The sequence below is a fragment of the Mirounga leonina genome, unplaced genomic scaffold, assembly GCF_011800145.1.
Source record: "Mirounga leonina isolate KUSES-001 unplaced genomic scaffold, KU_Mleo_1.0 Mir_168, whole genome shotgun sequence".
NCBI classification, from domain to species: Eukaryota; Metazoa; Chordata; class Mammalia; order Carnivora; family Phocidae; genus Mirounga; species Mirounga leonina.
Window position 1 is genome coordinate 57,984,369 of NW_023270426.1, and position 24,126 is coordinate 58,008,494.

General features: G+C 36.6%; 1 protein-coding gene across 22 annotated transcripts in view; it reads right to left on the minus strand.

Moving 5' to 3' along the window:
- Window positions 1-24,126, minus strand: part of MEF2C (myocyte enhancer factor 2C) — a 172,686-nt gene that overhangs the window by 8,256 nt on the left and 140,304 nt on the right. For all 22 annotated transcript variants that reach the window (XM_035014816.1, XM_035014833.1, XM_035014839.1 and 19 more), the window contains 4 exons: window positions 22,401-22,448; window positions 5,162-5,334; window positions 2,601-2,730; window positions 1,866-2,001 (listed from right to left, as the gene is read on the minus strand). In XM_035014816.1, the coding sequence (XP_034870707.1) occupies window positions 1,866-2,001; window positions 2,601-2,730; window positions 5,162-5,334; window positions 22,401-22,448 (487 nt within the window). The remainder of the gene's footprint in view (window positions 1-1,865; window positions 2,002-2,600; window positions 2,731-5,161; window positions 5,335-22,400; window positions 22,449-24,126) is intronic.

Genomic DNA, 24,126 nt, shown 5'->3' on the forward strand with positions numbered 1-24,126 from the left:
AGAGAGAGAGAGAGGAAGGAAGGAAGGCAGGCAGGCTGGCCAGAATTGGAAGGACTGGAAGGGGTATCCTATCTATTTGAGGGATAAAGGAAGTGATTAAGTGCAATGAAAACTCACAGACTAAGTTCAGAGTCAAATCATGCACCATGAGAACCGTTGTTGAAAGAAACCAGAACTAAACAAAATGCTTCATCCTTGGCTGTTGTAATTTGGTTCCTCTCTAGGCCAGTTCTCTCCTTTCTCATTTACTGAAGTCTTTATTAAGGGCAGCAGAGAATTAGATTCTTCCCATGTAATAGAAGGGACTTTTAAGATTACAGTATAGTGTTACTAAAGACAAAAGAAAGCCACATTCAGAGAAAATAATACGGCTTTTGACATTGATAATTTCTAAGGAAATCTGTCCTCTAATGGATGAATTTTGTGAAAAATGAGAAGTGAACAGCTGCCTTTATCTTTGCCAAGAAGCCCATACAGTGGATTCACTGCTTAGCCAGAGCAGTGCAATGCTGCACGTATGTATTTCAAGATTGCCTGGATGGTATCGTGTACTTAGTGATAATTACCTTAAAAAGTTATTGCAATACATGTCTACTTGCACAGTTAACAATTCTGAGAAAATTTAAATGTTCTAAAAGGAGAAACTCTGTTGATCAATATTTAATAGAGCTTCAAAGCTAACAATCTTTTAAGAAAGCACAGCAACAATGTCATGTGAATTTATTTTGTTGCTTACATGAAAGGTTAGATTTTCAACAATAATGATTAGTGAGCAGGATGCACATAAGCAAACAGTGAATGGAGGAAGACTCCATTACTAGAGCACTAATCTATGTGAAATCAATTCCACAAGAAAGCTAGGAGGGCAGGGAAGGTAAGAGATGAAGTTGTGGTATCAGGCAGTGATTTTTATTCTAATCAGTGTTTTATTCTCATTATCTCTTTAGAAACAGAAGTATAGAGCTAGCTAACTATTCTAACCAAATGACTCAGCAGAAAAGTAAAAGCGAGGTGGACATATAGAATGTTTCTAAAATATAAACTCTTATCTTTCAATATTTTATAACTTCCTAGTATTTTCTTCTGAAGATTAATTGCAGTTATGGAGTTATTAGTTAAACCTAAAGTCAGATCTTTGATTCACGTTTTAAGCTTAAAAAAAACTATCTGTTTTACAAGTAGTGTGAATTATGAATTCAGGGCTTTTTAAAGGTTTGAACATTTCCATAGATAAATGACAGGAGTCATTTCTATGATAAAGACATTTCTCAAAATTGCCACAAGGGGGCAGAAATACACATTCTGATTTCAGAAAACAACAGAAATTATTTTTATACCCAAATTTAGGTAATTAGTGTATGTACATATACACATATATTTATATTTGTACAATATCTATAAATATATAACCATATGATGAGTACATTATAAATATATGAAATCAATAGAATAGGAGATCCTGTAAGTACTAGGTTAAGGTTACCATGAATTATATGGTGTAAGCTGAATGATAAGGATTCACAAATATCTCAAAATTTAAAGAACTTGTAAGTGTCTTCTTATGTCCCACGTGAAAAGTTAACTAAATGAAAGTTTTTCATTGATCGAAGTGGGAACCAATATAGCCTAAAACAATAGGGAAATAATTTATCTCATTATCACAGAGCTCCCCTCCTCTCAAAAAATAAGGAAAGTAATATTTAACCGACTTGAAAAGATACTGATCTGAATAATTACTTTCACATTCTGATAAAGTAGAATTTTACATCCTTTAATGGGACACTAGAGCACAGTATTTAGAGACTCTTTTTGTCATCCAAAAATGCATTCTCAAAGTGTTTTATAAAAGAAATAATATTGCTTACCCCAGCTGACTGAGGGCCGATGGCGGCATGTTATGTAGGTGTTGCTGTTGCCAGCCAGTTACTGACCCAAGATGAAGAGCGCTGGCGGTGTTAAACCCAGACAGAGATGACAGGTCTGCACTACTCAGAGAGTACTCTAGATCAATAAATAAAACAATAAGGGAAAACACTTAATTTGAAAATTATCGAATGGTAAATACACATTTCCAATTTAAAAATATTCTGTTAGTATCACTTAATGATTATTATAAATTCTCTTATTCTGGGGGGAGAAGGAGATAAAGCATCAGGAGCAATTTTAATTTAAAAGAGATGTATCCTATGCCAAAAAATAAGTATTCCATGAAAGCTTTGAAGTAGTACAGCTTGCAATTTTAGTTTATTAGAACTACAGTCTGGCATTACAGTGTATACGTATTTGATGATCTAGAAATGTTTTTTAAACAATCCTGAGAAAGTGAGCTTTCTATTACATCAAAGGAATAATGGCTCCTTTTCCTTGAAATTGGCCTTTTATACTGAATTCAGGTTGGGTTAATAAAACTTTCAGTCACTTATGAAAGAAAAATATGGATATTCACTTTGTCTTAGTAACACATAGGTAACGGTATAGTCTCTGGACACCACAGGTATTAAAGGAAGTTTCCTAATAGACTAAAATGTAATACCTTTTTTTATCTTGCTTTTTAATAAAAAGTATTTAATGTACTATTTGAACATGGCAAAGCTACTCACCGGTACCATATGTTGTTGAAATGGCTGATGGATATCCTCCCATCCCCTGTCCTGGTAAAGTAGGAGTTGCTACGGAAACCACTGGGGTAGCCAATGACTGAGCAGACTGGGAGTTATTTATCCTTTGATTCTTTTAAAGTAAATAAAGAGACATTATTGAAAAAAAATTTTAAAGTTAAAAATATTAGATTTCAGTATTAGTTTTGCATATAAAGAAATAACTTGGTACAAATCTCATGAAATTAATCATTTAACATGTGTCTCTATGAACTCTGCCAACCCTATCATTTACAATCCTTCAAGAGACCAGTTGTTGCCATAGTAACCCATTACATCAGTATCTCCTAGGCAACTGAACTAGTAACAAGTACCATAAGCTTTATTATGGGTAAAAACAGACTATGTTGAAAACTGATGAAATATGTATACTGTACTCCATTGTTTCAGTTTTTATTCAAATGCAAATTAAAAAAAAATTAAAATCAACCATGGTGGTTTTTATGCTCAGTTCTATATACAGCAGAGCAGATGGGCAGAATTTCATGCTATACTCTGACCAGCAGGTGGTGCTCTGACCACTTTTTTCAGATTCTTCTAAACTTCCCTCAGAACTAGATGGCAAAGCAGCTAACATGTATATTTAACTCCTTACAGCAAGAAGATTAAAGATTCACATAAAGATCATGAGACTTTTAATTCTTAGAAAAATAAGTATCTTAGTGGTTTAAATAACTAAGGAAATTATTTTTGTTAGAATTTTACTATAAATTAAGTCCTAAAATAAATTGAAAACATGGTCTTCACTTTACAAAGGCTGAGACAGAAAAATAAATAACCTGACATTCTTTTCACCTATGTGTGATACTTGAAATTAATGGCATTTAAATATGATTCATTTGGACACACTATGGTAACTTCTGAAATCCTCCCATTTTCTTAGAGCCACTCCACCTAAAAGTCACCTTGGGTTTCTCCTTGCATGTGCCATTTAAGGAAGTACTCTTACTACTTACCAAAAGCAGGTCGACATCCTCAGACTGAGAGCATGGGGAAGGAGTTTTATTAATTAGTGTCTGTAAATATTTATAATTGGGCAAAATCTTTTCAACAAAAGGCAAAGCATCTTCTGATAGACACAACAGTTTAAACAATTTTAAAACCCAGACTCTACAGATAACTCCTTACAAAGACATTCTTTGTTTCCCTTAATGAGCTGTTTGTCTCCAGACAATCTATCCAGTTTTCTGCACAGGTCAGTGTCTCAACCTTCATTATTTCAGCACCATGTTTTTGGAAAAAAAAAAAAAAAAGATTGTACTTTGAAACCCCACTTGCTGGAGGAGGGGGAGCGCTGCACCTGGCTGCTGGTGAGAGGCTCTACAACCACTCAGAGGATCCCTGGGAGAGCATCAGTTTTAAGGAACTTGGAATAAATCTGCTGATAGAGACAGCCTGCCATGCATGGCCCACACCACTTGGCTATGGCCCTGTGGGAGGTTTTATTTATTAGACCCAGTCTTTTCTGAAGGGAACGTTGCATATTATGTGATTTTTTTTTTTGGTTGATATTCAAAATTAATCTGTACTGTGCCATAATAAACTAATCAGCTTGCAGGACTGTTTTACCCTGAAGCTTGCCACAGAGCACAGAAAGAAAAAAAAGAAATGTGTTTGCAGAATGATCTAAATTTGTCTACTGAATCTTGGTTTTAAATGTTCTCGCTCTTAAGCAAAGCTAATTTGGAGAACATTGATGTAAGTCTCTTTGTTGTTGAATTTGGTCCCATAGTTATTATCTTCATCTTAGCCTGCAGACCCAGGAGAAAGAAAAATGATAGAGTCCAGGGATATTATTTATACTTCTTAATTAATTATTTATTTTTTCTTACAGTGCCAACTTTTTTTTTTTTTGGTGTAAAATATAACCTTTGTTCTCAGAATGCCTAGGATTTTAAAACAATTTGCTTTTGAGAGGTAGTTATTTGCATGAAGCACATATATGGAAAGATGAATTGAGGCAATGCACAGGCATGCGATATATTAATCATTGCAGTACACCTAAGAAAAGAGTGGTCAATTAACAGGAGAACGTTCATTTAGAAATCATGGAAAAGATTTTTCGTTGTCAGCACCTTGAGGACATAGTAGTTCAATATTATAAAAATCTGTTAAGAAATTCCCTATTCTGTGAGTTTGATTCTACCATTGGTCAAACTGTATGTACCATAAGCAGAGTAATAAGTAATGATTTTTTTCTAATTATAAATTGGAGACTTTAAAAAAAGGAAATGCTTTTTTTGCCCCAGAACACCAGTTTTATAGGGGAGTTTACTGGATGTTGTTGGGTTTTTTTTTGTTTGTTTGTTTGTTTTACATGGAAAAGGGAAATGTGAACCAGTTACCAGAAATAATGGCTAAATACAAATGGGGCTCCAGCAATAGCATTGATAAGTTAATTTTCTGGGAGCACCTAAGTAATTCAAAATGTTAGAAAGATACAAAAACAGCAAAACATATACAAAACATTATCAACATTTATTTAAAATGTAGTTTCACATTACCACTGATGGCATCGTATTCTTGCTGCCTGGTGGAATAAGAACTCGGAGATCTGGTTTACGGTTATTCATCCCTAAATTCATGGGGGGAGGAGATTTTGCTTGCATATTCTTGTTCAAGTTACCAGGTGAGACCAGCAGACCTGGTGAGTTTCGGGGATTGCCATATCCGTTCCCTGTTAACACAAAACAATGAAAGCATTCAGGAATAAATCTAGACTCAAGTATGTTTCTAGAGAATACACTATAAGAGATTAAAAATAAAAGCTTAACTGGGTAAGACATACAACAAAGTCTGTAGGATGACTAACAGCCTCCATGTGAAGAGTAACCCGGTCGGTAAGTTTTTAAATAGTCTCTGAAGGAAGACGAAAAATGTTTTAATGAGAAGAGCTAATATATACCACCTTGCTCAGAAGTCAACATACACTTTTTTTCTATGAAAAAAATTCAGGAAGAAAGACCGTTGTTCAGGGTCTAAGAAAGGCACAGAATCGGTCCTGTACTTTAATTGACTAGCTTGGCAGAGGTCTGGCTGGCATGACTCACTCTTTCAGTTCACTGGTTTGGGTTTTCTTTTGTGTGTCTGTGTGTCCTCAAGTGAAGAAAGGGCATACCAGTAAGACTATAATTTCTAGGACATGCAGGAGGAGTATCCTCTTGCACAGTTTGCTGTTGAGTTCCCCTTTCCTTGGAGTGATTTCTCCGTATGGTTTTCTTATGTCTGGTTTGCCCTCCTCCCAAGTTCCGTGTATGACCCTGAAGCCTTGCTCTCCTGCTCACACAGAATTTCAGAAAGCAGGACTCGTTCTTAGGAGCTGAACTGAAGGCATGATGCCTCCACGGACATACTGATTCACCAAGGCACAAGAATAGTCATCTAATGTGGACACTGAAAGGGTTTCCGTGGATATCTGATGTTCAACCCCCTACTTACAGAACCTGATATCTGAAGGATGCCATTTCTCATAATTCAAAATACACTGCTCCATGACAGGAAGAGCTACGGAGGGAGTTGATGCAACCTTAGCTGAGGCAGAACGTCACCTGCTGGCTTTTTCCACTGCCTCTCATTGGAGAGGAATAGAGACCCACTACCCAATTTGACAATCCTTGCTGGAAAACTAGACAGTTGTTTTCTGAAGCTCTCTAAAGGAGACAGTCAAACCTCACTGTTACGGTCGGTCATCATTATCATTATCCTAAAACACAAGTGTCTATTACCCTAGGATGAATGATACTGTGTGCTACCCTGTGGGGAGGCAAGGATGTGGCCCCAGTCCTCAAAGGCCCTGCAATTCCTTTGTGGTAATCCGATACGCACATGTGTGAAATGTCCAAACCGGGACAAGGCAGCCTAGGGAGAGGTGCCCACAGAGAGATGCCACCCAGATTGTTATTGAGTTCCTAGGAGGGAAGAGATTATCCAATTAAGATTCATGTAAGAGGCAGGAATTGATGTGGGCCTTGAAAAAAGAGAAGAGATAGTAAGAAACGCTGGGCTTGTGACTGGCCTCGGGGAAAGGGCTGAGATAGGAATTGAGAGAGCACGGTCAGGGACACTGTGAGCAAACTGGCTAGAAGGGAACTCATGAAAAGAAAGGAGTGTCGAAGACCTCGGAAGGACATGGAAATCTTGACTTCCAGGCTGACACATCTTGAATTTAAATGGTGGAAATGCAGATCCATGAGGATCACAGAGCAGAGGCAGAACACAGGCCTCTAAGTGGACAGAGAGATATCCTGGCATTGGGATATCCTCTAATTTGGAAGGTCTGGGAGGATGAAGCAGTCTGGAAACTATGATGATGGCCTGAGTTAGAGACAAGGAGGGAGTGGGAAGGCCGAGCACAGGTATATTTCAGGAAATATTTATGGAAACATCTTTTGAATTAAAATACATTTGAGGCAAACTGTGTGGAGCACATTTGTTCTTCATATCCCATTCATTTACCTGTCTCATTTTCTGCATGAATAAACAGGCTGAATATATAACAAATAACTACAAGATTAAATCTGTCAATTGGGTCATCCGTAAAATTCTCCAAGTTACTGGGGGAAAAATAAAAATAAACGAATCACCACCCCCACCCCCGACCAAAACATGTGTCAAGGACACAGTAGTTTCTTAGGAAATGTTGGTTGAATTTGAATATAAATTACTCTTCTATAATAAAACTTCATTGAAAGTAGCTAAATTCTCTACAGCTGGCTAAATATGTCAAAAGCCAAAATTTTCTTTTCCAGTTAATTTGGACAGTTTTTGGTGGCAAAAGTTATTATATGAAACAAATACATTTACCTAGTATCATTAGGAGATATACAAAGAATATGTTTACTTACAAAAATGCTTGATAAAATAGAGTTTATATTTAATGTGTCTTAACTGAATCATTCTTGTGAATATGTTAAAGGCTCTAGTTTTAATTAATAGATTCTCCTGGATAAAAAGAGACTGAGAAAACCAAGACAAAATTTGCCCTATACTTTTCTGTCAGCTGAAGTTCAGTCTGATATACTCAATACATGTCACTTATCTCTTAAGCCTGCGTGAGATCTGGTTTAAATAAACAATTAAATGGAAAATTAGGTGGGTAATTTCCAAAGAAGGGGGGAAAAAGTCAGTTAAGCAGTGCAATGAAGCTTGAATAGATCAGAAGAAACTAAAACCCTGGCTTGGTAGATGCCAATACTGGTTTGCATGGAGGAGTTTTTTGCTAAAAGGAAGTAAAACCGCTTTGTAAAATGTGTTGTCCTGTGATATGACAAGCACTGGGCCAGTGTGTGAAAATGGAAATGCTTCACGGATGCTCGGAGAAAAGTGTTTTTTTGAAAATTAAAAAAAATTTTTTCTACAGTAAACTCAGAAATTCCAACAAAAGCCTACATCTTTCTGCCCACATTTTATGATTTAGGGCAGCAGGAAAAAAAAAAAAAACCAGTAAACATACATTATAGTTTTTCATCCAATAAATGCCTCAAAACTAAAAAAAAAAATGGATTTGAAAAGCATTCTATTTTTCTCTTGGAATATTTCCTGTTATTTGGAAATTATGCCATTTTAGAAGATTAGTCACATATTTTAAGGTGTTTACATACTGAATATAAAATATTTTGAACCACGATGACACTTCTTAAATTCATATTTTTAGAGCATAAGGTTATTTTTAAGAACAAATAAATTCTGCCTTTTACCGGTGAATTTCTGCTGTTTTTAGCATATTGTGCCAGCTAGCATTTTGGAGCTGTATAATAACCATTTCTGTTTCCAGCCACCAAGTTGTTATTCTTTTGGCATAATATAGATTCAGGAATGCAAGACTGTGGATCCTAAACCAGCGATATAGAAACCTATCATTTGAAAATCAATGATGAATACATGCGTGTGGTTTACTGCTAAGAAGAGCCTGCATTTAAACTGGCTTGGAAACCACGGGCCTCCTCCTCACTCCGAACGCTGTGGCCTGCGCGAGGCTGTTGTCCTACCTTAAGATAAATTCACCAAAGAGAATGGTCTCATTCAAAGTCAGGGGTCAGGGAAGTGGGAAACGCTACCTCTCAATAACCTTCTAATATACATATTCAACCTTCCTTCTTCATGCTGTGTTTTGAAGTTACCCTCCGCCTGGACAATGATCAATTCAGATGTGACTTTATGCAGATGTCACAATCCTCTGACCACTTAAAAGCACAAAAATTAGAAAGCATGAGTGAATGGATTTCCTGATTATAGATTATAAGAAAATGAAGAACAGACTGACTTCAGAGTCAGTTCGTTTTATAGTTTGATTTGATTAAAAATATTGTTTCACATAAAATAAAACAATTTAAGCATTCACAGTATAATTTGTATGAAGGATAACAGAATCGGCCTCGACTGGTTACGGGTTTCTAAACATTCATATTAAAACTAGTGTAAATATACAAAACTTGAAATGTGGTGTTAGGAGAAAAAAATTTTTTTCTCTCCAGTTAACTTGAAAACACTTGCTGCTTTTTTTTTTTTTTTTTATTGACTCCTATTTTAAGAAGTTGTAAATTCAAAGAACATATTCCTGGCTTAAGATGTTGTGAGGACATTTCGCCTTGTTTCACAGAGCTCAACTGAGCATGTAGATCTCTTTGAGCCCAAAGTTCTAAAACTTTCTCTTACTTGGATGTTTAGATGTGAATCTCTTCATTTTTCCCCTCAGGACTTTCAATTATAAATACAAGCATACAAAACTAATATGCACAAAACAGATACTAGGCTTTATGAACCAAGACTAATTTTTTCACTGGCAAATTTTTTTCTTTAGTCTCCCGAATTTGTCATCTTTGACTGTTCAGCTTCCTCTTCCAGCTCCCTATCCACAATCACATACCAAATCTTGTTTTCTTCAGAAATACCTCTCTCCATCCACACTGCCACTATCCTAGGTAAGGCTTTCATCGCCATTTGACTAGGTCTTTTATCAGGGTCCCTGGTCTCCAGCTGAAGGGTTCTTCACCAGACCAGACCTTAAGACAGGCTTCACAAAGGTTGTGAGCTCCTTAAAGCTGTATGCAAATTTTTGTGCACATGTGTGATAATAAATCTAATGTACAGTCTCAAGATTTTCTCTAAAAATCTTTCTCAAGTGCTACTTCTGTTATGTTACTTTTTCAGACCATACTTAACACTTGGGGTCAGTGCCCTGGTTGGCTCTCAGAACTGCGCATAGTCTGGCCTCCTCTATTTCACCTAATTCCCAATGTCCACAGCCAAGCTCACAGTCCTTTGGATATGCCTGAGTCTTTGCTCTAGCAGAGTTTGCTCTCTTCTTTTTTTTAAAGATTTTACTTATTCATTTGAGAGAGAGAGAGAGAGAGCATGAGCGGAGGCAGGGGGAAAGGGGCAGAGGGAGAGGGAGAAGCAGACTCCCTGCTGAGCAGGGAGCCTGATATGGGACTCGATCCCAGGACTCTGGGATCATGACCTGAGCCGAAGGCAGACGCTTAACCGACTGAGCCACCCAGGTGCCCTGCTCTCTTGTTTAATTCAAATTCATTTTTAAGAATCAGCTAACACCCCAACTCTTTCATGAGAGTTCAGACAACCTTTCAGACAACAGCCCACCTTGAACACATTCCCTTCTATCCTGCTGCAATTAAGTCAGTGATACACACAGAGGATTAGCTCTTTAAGTGTTTCAGATGCCTGCAAAACCGATATACAGACTATGCTGGAAAAATTAGGAATTATTCAGGAATGGCACTAAAAGTTAAGTTACCGAGGGAATGTGAGATGAGAACTGAAAATGTAATATGTAACTTGCTAATTTCAAATATCGAGGGTCTCTCCTCTATGTGCTACTTGAGAACATTTCTTATTTTAGATAATGATTACACACTGATGACCAAGTACACCATTGAGACAAACTGCTCATCAACCATATAATACTAAAGTCAGGAAATCACGCAACTGCCCAACTACTAAATTTGTTTATAGAGAGTTAATTGAAGCTTCTTTTTCACTTGTTGCACCTGTTAATCATTTCACAGCACATTACCTTAGCTAACTGCAAGTGGTAGAATCAAATAAAGTAGAAATTTTCCCTGATGAAAAAGAAAACTCTGAGGTACTGGATCTTTTCTTCTATACTGATGAGCGCTTACACTTACTGCCACAGGTTGTCTCTATAAATCTCAACAATAATTTACTCTTACAGAACTTTCCACCAAAAGATGGGCTGCATGATATCCCAGGAAAAAGAACGGTGGAAGGGTGATAAGTAAGAATGAACAGGATTTTACTAAGTGGTCCAGAGAGAGACTTCCCGGAGACAGGGAATGCATGAAAGATCTCAGAGTCACGACTGTACTGGAGAAGGATGAGCATTCCCATGAGAATGGAACACCAGTGGTTTTAGAGTATGCAGTTTTCAGAAGCTGGAAAATTAAGTTGGACTAACACAAAACTCTCAGATCATGTTAACTTTATACCCTGAACTTTTAGTCAACTTCATACTAGAGAAAATAAGCAAAGTTATAGTTTGTGAGTGGTAAGTGACATCCTTAACTCTGCTTTAGGAAAAGAGTGTCAGTGGAAGGGGTAGATTAGAGGTTAGACTGCCATAGAGAAGCTTGTTAGGACGCATCTGCCATAGAACACCTGAGAAAGGAGGCAGCTGAGACAGGAAGATCTACAAGGCAGAAGGGAGTCAAGGACAAAGGAGGATAAAATAGATAAATCCAGGTTCTGGTCTTGAGGTCTCCATTAGAGTTCCTCCAACCATACTGAGCCTTAGTTTTCTTAGCCCTAAGCCATGATTTCATTAGTTTGAGAGAAGCATAAAAGTAATCTGAATCAGAGACTCTCACATACTTGTTTGAGACAGCCATCCCCAACATGACCACGCAATCATATTAACAATATCAAACACTTTATAGAGTACTATTTATCAAAAGTATCAACAACATCTAGCATACACATTGAGGACCTCGAACAGTACCAGGCACTTAGTAGCCGCTATATAACTGTTTGCTATTATATGTGGATATAAAACACCTTGAATCCTTGCAATGACATCCTTGTCAGGTACTAATAGGATCCCTGTGTTACATAATAAGAAAGCTTAACAACAGAGAGGTCCAGCATCTTGCCCAATGTCAAACAGCTCTCAACTGGTGGAGCCATGATATGAACCCAGTAGTGTGTCCAGAGTCTATGCTCTGAAGGATAGCAGTGCCCTGCTCCCTGCGAATCCTTCACACTCTGGGGATTTTGAAAACAGTTCTGTGTCAAATCTCATTCTAAAATTACAAGAATGTGAAGGAAGAGAGGAAGCGAGTGAAGTGTGAGACCAAAGGACGTGAGACCCAAAGGGCTTTCCTGAGCCAGAGGTGATGCGGGAGCTTCAGGAACACAGTCAGCCTGGCCGTCGTAAATGGCTTTTCTGGTTGAGAAAATGCTGAACTTATACAAAGAGGCACAGAATGGTGATGTTCTAAACTGTATTTCTGGTCTCCTGGATAGATAAATATTTATAAATAGGAAATATTGGGTTTAGCAACACTAAATGCCAGAGCAACTGTTTAACTTTCAGTGTGCTATTTCAAGTGGATGATTAAATATGCTCTTAAAGGTAGCTTTTGTAATATCTTAGTCAATAATCTCCCCTGTAATGGAGGGTAAAGATGTTTACCTACCTATTGTCAATTTAAGAGACCAGCTTCCATCAGAACCACTTAACACGACAGTGAAATGCTCAGTATTTTATAGTATCTGCTATTAGTTGTTACCTGGAAAATAATTTCTAATACGTAGGTGTATAAAAATGACTTTGTTTCGTAATTTGTTAATGGTATCTTATTTTTTGGAATTTGGGGCAAACTGCCACAGGAAAGCATTCAGTTGAACCTCTGATATATTCATTTTCTGCTTTTACTTCAGCAAAAGGCTTTACCAACCTAGGTTTTTTTTTCTTTCATTAGAACAATTTGAAAACATTTATAGCATACCGTCTTGTTAAACTAGAGATGTCACATACATAATAATGCCCACTACCATTAATTTTATATCTGAGTTAGTTAAGTTAGTTTCCAGTATCAGGACATGGTTTTGTATCTCAAACATAATTCTTTTCACAGTCATTTGAAATTACTTTAAAACTGTATACAGTAAACTTGCTCATACAACCCACTACTCTACTGGAAGTAGTAGAGTAAAATAGTTTTTAGTAGAAAATAGTTAACTTAAAATAGTTTTCAGTAGAAAAATATTATGAACTTCTAGAATTTAGTCTTATATTCACTGTGCCCGGAATGCCTGAAACCTTGTTAAAAGTGCTAGAAACTGTTATTTAGCTATTGTGAATCACACTTTTTTTTTTTTTTTTTTTGGAGGGAAAAGGAGATCTTTTTCATGGGATGGCTCTAAGGCAAAAGGCAACCACAAAACATGCGGAGGTCAGAAATCTGGGAATGATGAAAATTTTAATATGCCTACTGTGGACTAGAGGCAAAGCAGATTTTCTGATTCTTAACCTGGTAAAGACTCCTGATTATAGATTCTTAAACATAAAATCAAGTCTCCACTCTATCTGAGGGTTTCTTAGGGAAATAATATAATAATGTATAATGTTAGACTATGAAGAAACTCCTGTGAAACCTCAGTGTCTTTTGTGGTGTATTCTTAGAAAAATACCCCAAGAATACACAAAAGCCAAGACTATTCTTGGCTGTACCAGTTAGAGGGCAGTAGACATTCTAAAAAGAGCTTGCCTCTTCTGCTTGACCATGTCACCCTGATGCTGAATCAGACCTTCATGTACTTCATATCTACCCCACTTGTCCTTGATATTTCTTGGACCTGTTTTGTTTAGTATCTTTTGTGAAATTAACAGTCTATCTGCCAACTAGATGATACTGAACATTGAACATTCAGCGCACACAATAGGCTCTGGATTGTGAGGCAGAAGTAAAGAAATTTTACTTATTACTGAGTTGTTTTTCCAAAGATTGAGAGTCCATGTCACAAAACAGGTTTGTTTTGGCAAACCAGTCTCTCATTTGTCCCAACAGTCATGTGGGTCAGGCATTATCATCCCAATTTTTGACAGATAAGGAAACTGAGGTTCAGGGAGCTTCTGTGACTTGTCAGTAAGTGGGGCAGTTTTGATTTGGATCCAAAACACAAGCTGCTTCTATTACTTTATTACAAAAGCCAGATGTTTCAAATTTAGAATGCATCCTTGTACTTCTCTGAATAAAAGCTCCATTTACAAATAAGGAAGAATTTGACAACCTGATGTTTTCAATGCACAAAGGCACTCAAAATATCATTCTACTTGGAGTACTGATTTACCGAAGGGATAGTTTTTAATTGCACCATAAAAATGATACTGAACCTTGCTATCTTAAAAAAAAATTCCACTTAACAATGAATGATAGATTTATGACTCACTTAATTGTTCACTTCTTGAGATTTTGGGGCTGTCTCTTTGCTAAAAATGAGGGGGTGTCTTCATTATTGACACAATCGCTCATTCTTTCAGTCATTTTTATAAACAAAAATATTGAGACAGTACAAATTAGAGAGAACGTGATGGAAGAGAAAGAATAATTACTTGTGGTTTTAACATTTACACAACTGCTGCAAACACATCAGAAGATGGTAATGTTCAAAGTGAAATGTGTTGCACTGCGCTGCATTGCATTCCTGTTCTGCCTCGGGTTTATTAATAGATCCTATTAATCCCCAGCCTTGAGGGTAGGGGATGCAGCACACATCTCTGTGAAGCCTACTTCACAGAGGCGCTCTACTCGCTTACTACACATTTAATAAATATTACTAGGAGTGCATTAAATTAAGCTTCATTTTTTGCTTAGGAAATCAAGAATATAGATAATTGTAATACTGGCAATGCTGACATTTATTAACAAGCACTTACTCTGGTGAAGAAACTGTGCAACGTGCTGCCTTGTACCATTACCTCATTTAATTTTCACAACAATCCTATAAAATGGGAATTCAAAGACTTTCCAAGGGCAATAATGTCATCCCTAAAATAACTTATATGTCATGTATTTTCACTGGTTATTTATTTGTTTTTCCTGAATATCTGCCTCCGGAGTATTTCCCCAAATTACTGCTTGTGCAAAAATTTTGCGCCGTGATTTTCTAGATATCTCTGAGTTGCTTAGTATTAAACTAAAGGTTCATTTTTCATGATTGTCATGTAAATTAATGTATCATGTTTATGTAAATTGACCACAGATTTAGATTTGCTATTATTACTACATTAATAACAACCTATATTAATATAGCAGGCTGTTCTCCCCCCCACACACTACAAATAGAGCATAATCAGTTCTTTACCATAACTGGAGGTTGTAGATGGAGGGTAAGGTCAAGAAATTGTGAAAGGGGGGGCACAGTGTTTGGTAAAACAGTTAACAAGTAAATATTAAATTCAGTTAAAGTGATTAAAATAGAACAATAATAAGTAAACCCAGTGAATACTAAAGCATCCTGTGGACACATCCACAGATTATAAATTGAAATTGTTTATCCAGGTTTTGGTACAATATAGCTTCCTTTAGTTTAAGATAAGCTAAAGGAATATATTTGATTTACTCTTTTAAATACGAGACTTTATCATGACTATAGTACTCTTTGAATTGAAATTTGAGTGAACACACCGTGTAAGTCCAACTGTAAAATTTAAGTGATTGGCAAAACTTTGTCTAAAAACAGCAAATTATACTCTTGGCCAACAGCCTTGAAGCCCCAAAAAGTCCCTGATAGGTAAAAAGTTGATTTCCAAAAGAGGGGCTTTTTTGACCACATCCCTTCTTCAGCATCTACTGTCTATTGATGCACAATTTCCTATCAGTAATGATTTTGAAAAGACCTTTTATTTCTGTATTATCCCCAAATAAAATCTTATGGTGATGCCAAAAACAAGGAGAAGAGAAACAAATTGTGTATGAGGAAAAAGAACTGCTAAGAGAAAAAAAAAAAAAAAAACGCTGAGTAAAAATATTTTAGGAGGAAATATTAAACCGCTTGTATTAATATTAAAAACGACCAATGTTTTATCAGTCACACTCTCAAGTCAATGGGATATGAGCAAAGAGACAAATTTTCACATTGTTTTACTGAATATAATAGGAAGATGGGGATAAAAAAGATACAAATTGTGAGGTCAGAAATATACAAAGGGCTCTAAAATCTGCTAGAACATTCTTGAGGAGGCTGTTAATTTAAAGAAATAAGACAGAGGATCATAGGGGAAGGGAGGGAAAAATGAAACAAGACCAAACCAGAGAGGGAGACAAACCATAAGAGACTCTTAATCTCAGGAAACAAACTGAGGGTTGCTGGAGTGGAGGGGGGTGGGAGGGATGGGGTGGCTGGGTGGTGGACATTGGGGAGCGTATGTGCTATGGTGAGCACTGTGAATTGTGTAAGATGAATCACAGACCTATACCCCTGAAACAAATAATACATTATATGTTAATAAAAAAAAAGAATTAAATTAAACTAAAGGGGTCAAAAGCAGATTTTACGATATCCTGACCTAGCCTGTAATATTCTTCATTTATCCTCTCTTTGACCTGCCTCTCCCACAGTTAAAACATTGGCCCCAGGAAATGGCATCAAGGTATTTACAATTTTCCAGGTCTTGTGTATGGGAAGTGGACACTGATTTTTTTTTTTTTTTTGCAACTGCTAAGTATCATATGTTGTAGATCATTCAATTAAGAGGACTAAGTATTTTTTTTTCCTTTAATAAATCTAGATAATAACCTTGGTTTGGGTTCAAAATATCACTGTTACTTAATTTCATAGATAATAATAAAGCAATGCTGATGGATCTCTATTCATGTTTTGGGTGAACTCCCAAGGTAAAACTGCAAATGAATTCAGAATTTTTATTTAGAATAATTCAAACTAACAGAATAATACTTTCAAAACAAGAATCTGACTATTAATTTAGATTTTTTTTTCACATGCTGCTTAAGAGTATTTAAAAAAGCAATATAAAGTTGTATTTTATACTAATAAAAATAGTTTTCTTGTCTGAGAGCAACTAAATCGTATCCATCTCTCTTTCTCGAATGTTAACATTGTCTGAATCTGTATATTGTTCGGTAACAAAAATGTAAACTTGTTAAAGCCAATCCTTTTAGACTGAATTTTTAACTACTTTCCTGATACTTCAAGTCAGTGAGTAAGAACTGCAGAGAAGTCTTTTTGGCTGATAAGAAAGTCAGCCAAGAAACTTTTGATAAGTATCCTCAATAACAAATACTTGCAAAACAATGGTACTGATACAGAATAATTAAACACTGTATGACCTTTTCCTCTTCTCAGTTCTATTTTATAATATGCTAATTTTTTTTTCAGTACTAAATGAGTTATAAAAAAGTCATGTAAGTGAAGTTCTATGATTATAAAATCATAAAATGTTTCATGTAAAGATATCTGTGTGTTATCCCCAACGTTGAGTACTGAGTTCAAAGGTTCAAAGTCACAGCCTCAGGTCGTGCTAGATGGAGTCCTTTCAGAGCCTGGAAGCTAGGGCTCCTTCCTTACTCACCCCTCAGTGATTTATCCACAGCAATACTCTGCCACCATCAAGTCTCCATGTATTTAGCTGATATAAATTAAGCATTCCAGAAGTGACAATGCTTGACAACCAAACGCATAAAATAGTAAACAATTAACAATCAAAATAAGGAAACAGCTGTTAGTTTCTTTTTTATAAAATTATATCTAATTTACAATAAATGCCAATTAAAATTATTAGCCAATATACATAAATCTCCTTTCCCTTATTGTCAAATAGCTACGTAGACTGTAAAATTCTCTTAAATTTTCAAAGCGATTCCTGAAGGGTTTTCCTTTCTCTCTCTCTCTCTCTCTTTTGTCTCAATCATGAATTCTTGAGCATACTGGTACTTCGTACTCAATAAAAAGCAACTATGTTATCAAAGTGAAAACAAAGGGTACTAATAGGATAGTGAAAAATCCAACACAAGGCATTGCTATGCATGTACCACATCGACTGGTACATGCACAAGAGGCCCTGAGAAGGAGCCAACACAAGGCATAGCTCAGAGACTGGATGGGAAAGATGCTGTATTTCATTATCAAGTTGAGCTGAAAAAGAGAATGTTTACCTTTTATTTCTATTAAATCTAATGATTACAAAAATTCACCTGAACTTAATCTTCAATCAACAATAACCACGAAGATTAGCACGTTAAAAGCTTTAATTACACAGCTATGACAAAATGTAATTTAAAAGCAGGGACTTTTGATTTTGGCTGTTGAGAGGAAAGGACTAAGCACTGGATGAATAACTGTGAACTGAAACCTAGAAATGTCACCACTACTAATGTATTATAATGATTTGCTGTATACTTCCCTTATACCAAGAGTACAACCCCATCCTGTTACTTCTTTATTACCATTTGCCTTCATCTTTGAAATTGCTTCAATTTAAGTGATAAGAGGTTTATTATTTTAAGAGGTGATTTGTGATGGTCTGAGGTATCAACCCACATTTCATTTACTGCTGTGTATCAGTTCTTCAGGATTTCTATTAAGTATGTTAGAAAAGTTAGTAAAACTTTATTGGCCAATGGTGTTCAGTCATTTAATCAAATAATTCACTATTCTTTTTTTTTTAAAGATTTTATTTATTTATTTATTTGAGAGAGAGAGAATGAGAGAGAGCACATGAGAGGGGGGAGGGTCAGAGGGAGAAGCAGACTCCTGGCCGAGCAGGGAGCCCGATGCGGGACTCGATCCAGGGACTCCAGGATCATGACCTGAGCCGAAGGCAGTCGCTTAAACAACTGAGCCACCCAGGCGCCCATAATTCACTATTCTTTGTATAAGTATCAGAAGAATGTATTATTTTTGTGAATTACAGATCGAGGGTTTATTTTTTCATACTAAAAATTACATTATTTCTTTGAAGTATTCTTTCTTTTTTCATATCAACATTATTAAAAATTTATGACTAGCAGATTAATTTTTCCTTTATTCAGCTAACAAACATTAGCTGAGTATCTGCCATGTACTATCTTTTATGTCTTGAGCTGGGAATACAACCTGAGTAAGAAAGACACAGTTTGCCCCTGAAAGGCTGAGTGCCCAGGGGAAAGATGTGTGCCCAGACATTACAATTACAATGCAATGAGGTAAGTGATGTGGGCGCAGGCTTCCATGCGAGGAAAAAGAAGAGATGCATAATTCCTTCCGGAAGAAAGGATTTCCTGAATGGCTGTACTGAATTCTGAGGAATGACAAGAGTGCTCAGGAGCAAGAAGAAGCTGAGGGAAAGGAACTAGGAATGCACACATAAAGGCAAGCGGTCTCAACAGTTTGTAAAGCAGCATCACAAGGAAGTGGTTAAGAGCATGGGTTCTGGAGACAGACTGCCTGGGTTCCACCTTGGGCATTTATTTAACCTCTCTCTGTCCCAGTCTCCCCATCTATAAAAAGGGCAGAGTAGGCATATCTACTTTAAAGAACCATCATGAGAATAAATGAGTTACTTTTGGTAAAGCACATAGTAAGGGCAACTTAAATGTTTGCTATTATTCGAGTGCAGGGTTCTTGCTGGCAGTGTCAGAAAGGAAGGTTTAAGACTGCAGAGGGGGGCTGGGCTAAAGATTAGAGGCTCCTGGTTAATTCTAAAAGAGATGCGAAGCCATGTCTGGATTTTGGGCATATGAAGGATGACCTACAATTAGTTTAAGGAAAGGCTAATTAGTCATGGGGAAAGTGGAGGGGGTATGCAATGTGAAGCAGGGAGACAAATTTGAGGGCTCTGGAAATAGTCCTGGAGTGTTGCTAGGAGCCTGAACCAGGGCACTGGGACAGGAATGGAGAAAGAAGTAGATTTAGGAAATACCTTGGAGGCAGAACTGGTAAGACTTAATGATTCACTGGATGATGGGATGAAGGAGAGGTATAGTTCAGGGGCTGGATGGGTAAGTTGTTATATTTTATCATCGAGCTGAGCTGAACAAGAGAATGCTTATCTCTTTGGTCACTTGGTATTTATAAGCACACGCTAATTGTTAAATTTACTTCCTTTCTGCATGGTGCTATCCCCTCCCCCCGCCTTTTTTACAAGTTGAGAGGATCTGATTTTGAAAAAAATACAAAGACTGAAAAGTATTTAAGTATGTGCACTTGGCCTCAGAGTTTCTAGCTTTATCAGAGACCTTGAATTTCAATGACAATATTCAAAATTTGGAAGATATCTTTTGGCCATTTTGCCTTAGTCTTCTTTTCTGAAAATGCAGAGACATTCTGGCTGGCCTTGTTTCCCCTGGTGTTATGTGACTCTCTGACATCAGCATAGATATATTTCGCTTTGACACATGATACCAGCGGGTTTGAGATAGAAGGGCAAGACGGCTGAGCCTGTAGCAGGACATGACAGAAAAGCTGGACTCTACTAAATGGCATCTGCAACAGGTGTTCTGTGGAGCCCGAGTCAGGAAGGGCTTCTTCCTCTCTTTTTAAAAAGCGGGGAGGTAACTCACAAATATATAGAAAACGGGAGAGTTATACGCTCATGACTACGAGATACATTCATCCGGATAGAATGTTTATCATCATCAGGGTGGAACAACTGAGTGTCTTTCTTTTTGTTTCCTTCTATTTTTGAAGTAGAAGATTCTCACATCTGTGGTAGAGGTCTTGATGTAGGAAGATAAATTTGCTATGCCCATAAGATTTTTTTTTAGCTCCATGATGCTATGTGGCTTTTACACTTACAAGACTGAGTGTCTTCTCTGTCCCTGGAGGGCCATTAAACCTAGCAGGCTGTCAGAGAATTGACAATGACAGCATAACTGAACAACCAAACACTTCTTATTTTCAAGAGAGAATCCCAAAACATTCTAGCTATTAAGCAGAACCAAGAGTCTATTTCCATTAGGACTGAGTAACTCATCTCCCCCCATATGTTTTTTACTACATCTAATAACTTTTTCCCACCACTGTTGGCTGTTCCTATAAAAGCACTGAGATACTGGATAAAATATCATAACATCTAAACCATTTTTTAAAGTTATCTTTTCCTGGGTCTTTGTGACAACCCAGTTCTTAGTCCCTACCATTCTCTCTAACCAAGACTTGAATCCAAGCAACACTGGTCTGGCTTTGATCTGGTTTTGTAATTTTGAGGCTGCAAGCCTCAAAGTATGTTTTGAGGGAAAAAAATGAGCACTTCGTTTCAATGCCCAGAAAAATAGTATATTGAGTTTAGTCATTAATTTGACTCTACCTAATTTTTAAAAGGCAGATAAAATAGGAAGCTAGTACCATTGATTCTGTTTAATTCACTGTGTAGTCCTAATACTTTTTCTTCATTACTCACTGAATTAGTGAAGAGCCAGTATCAGAAGGAGAAACATTACCCCAAATGGATATATTTATAAAAATGTTTTTGTATGCTGATTTTCTTTATCTTCTTTCTTATAATTAGCAGGCTATTATATTTGACCTTGGCAAAATATCTTAATTAGGTTGTCCATGGATATTTCAATAAGCTTGAATTTTTTTTTGACATTTCAAACATAACCTTGTATCATTCATGCCTGTCTGCTACTATTTTAAATGTATATCATGTTCCAGCTGCAGGAATTACCATGGTTACTTGTTATGCCAATAGTGAAGTGTGGTTTGCATTAAAAACTACTGTGCTGTCTTACCTCTGCACTGAAAATGACATCAATATCTCAATAATCACAATAATATGAATTAATATGGAACCCTGGAGAAGTGTGACTATAAGATGATTGGACATAGTGGAAGAAGTTCTTAAGAGCTAAAATATATTTAAATGGCTTTTTGGGGGTACACTATGTTCATATTCTCTAAGAGCTCGTTTTAATGCCAAAATTGGCTTTATTTTATTAACAATATTGTTGAATGGTTATAATCTTGCTCCCTCCTTTTTATTTATTTATTTTTTAATTAAAAAAATTTTTTTGAAGATTTTTTTAGAATTTATTCATTTGAGAGAGAGAGAGCAAGTGAACAAGAGCAAGTGAGAGCAAGAACAGGGGGAGGGTCAGCGGGAGAGGGAGAAGCAGACTCCCCGCTGAGCAAGGCCCCCAGTGCGGGGTTCAATGCGGGGCTCGATCCCAGAATCCGAGAATCATGACCTGTGCTGAAGGCAGACGCTTAACCGACTGAGCCACCCAGGCGCCCCTCCATGCCTTCTTTTTACTTATTTATTTATTATTTTCCTATTTATTTATTTGTTTTTAATTTAAATTCAATTAATTAACACATAATGTATTATTCGTTTCAGAGGTATGCTCCCCTCCTTTTAAAAATGTATTTTCCTTTAGAAACGTACAGGACTTTGGTACTTCTTTGGGTGGAGAGAGAGTTCCATTTAATGTGAAATGATTACCAGAGAATTCAATTGGCAAGTCTTGCCAAAGATACTTTTGTGTCCAGAGATGGTATCTAGGATTAAATTCGTTTGATCAGAGCCCTCACTTCTGATTACGTGGACTAGCTGAAGTTTGATTAAGAAAAGTTCTAGTTAACAGTCTTCTAAGTTACCATCCATCCACTTCTGCTTCATAAAAATGCTTGAGAAGTTCTGGGGGCCATTTTCCCATGCATGTCACAGATCTCCCTACACTGTTCAAAGGACTTACTCCCGGCACATCGCCCAGTAAAGGAACCCTGAACAATGATACACGTTGTGGCCCAGAAGTCTCCACTCACCTGCACTGGTGCCTGCACCGGATGTGAGGTCTCCACCCATCAGACCACCTGTGGATTAAAGAGAAAGATAAGATGGAGGAAAGGCTACAGGTCCACAGAACAACACACTTTACCTTTAGCAGCCACAGTATTTTGGCTCTCCCAAGGTCCTAAATTTATAAAATATTACCTAAGTTGGAAGACTGACATTTGTTTTATTATGACATGCTGAGCTCAAACTTTATACCTACATTCAATCACTGACATTTTGCAGAATCTTTCTTTCTAAGAAAGGTTACATTTAAAAAATCCAGTGTTTAAATGGTCTCTGAATTTTCATTTTTGGATGTTTTACAGAAAGTGAAAAAAAAGGACTAAGGTTTGCTGTATGTTCAAATAACCATACATTTGATGTTTAATTCTTTGTAAATATATTTTATATAATTAATTTTGTAAAATGCTAATTGTCCAGAACTTTGGTCATTTCATGAATCTACCCACAGTGAATGACCTCATTTACTACCTGAATTTTTCTTACTGACACAATAAAGTAGGTTTCATTGGCTACAAATTTAGAAAGGTATGCTTATTCACTGCTGACTTAAATTTGGCAATGTTAAAATATGACAGCTGGGATGTTTCAATAAGATACTGAGTATATTAATTACTGTTAGCTTTTAAGGAGTAAGATTTAGCCAAAAGAACAGAATATTAGCTGGATTCTTTTCTTTCTTTCTTTGTTTTGGAGAGGAAGGTGGGGGGGCAGAGGGAGAAGGAGAGAGACAGTCTCAAGCAGGCTCCACACTCAGCATGGGGCCTGACGTGGCACTCTATCTCATAACCCTGAGATTGTGACCTGAGCTGAAATCAAGAGTCAGGTGCTTAACTAACTGAGCCACCCAGGCGCTCCTCAGCTGGATTATTTTCTAACTGATCCTAAGTGACAGTCTATAATTATTAGTTTGTTCTGGTTTTGGAATTTGAAGAAAATATTCATTATATTTTAAGAAATGTTTGTTATTTCCAATCAAATAATATTTTGGAAATAAAGTATGAAATTAAAAAAAATAAGCAAGCATGAATTTATCAAACAGGGAATTCAACTGCGTTTGAGTATGATCTGAAAAGAATAACATATGGTTATTGAAAATTCTTATGAAAAATTTCAATCATATTCAAAAGTAGAGAGAATGGCATAATGAAGTCCTTTATACACATCTCTCAGACTCAAGATTTATTATTTGGTTGATTTTGATTATATTTTCTATATAAAGTTTCTGTACTAAATAGTAATACATGTTTAAATTATAAGGCAGATATTGAAGTATTCTCAAGGAAAAATTCTTCCATGAATAAACTGCTTTTAACACAGTTATGTGTGCTTAAGACATATTAAAAATTTCCTATGGAGCGCTTTTTTAAAAAATAAAATGTAATAGGGGCACCTGGGTGGCTCAGTCGGTTAAGCGTCTGCCTTCAGCTCAGATCATGATCCCAGGGTCCTGGGATCGAGCCCCGCATCGGGCTCTCCGCTCAGCGGGAAGCCTGCTTCGCCCTCTCCCACTCCCCCTGCTTGTGTTCCCTCTCTCCCTGTCTCTCTCTCTGTGTCAAATAAATAAATAAAATCTTTAAAAAAATAAAAAAAAATAAAATGTAATATATAATGGTTTGCTAAAAAAAAATATATATATAATGGTTTGCTATATGCAATTTAGAAATACAATTATTTTTGGTGCTTCTTTTGGAG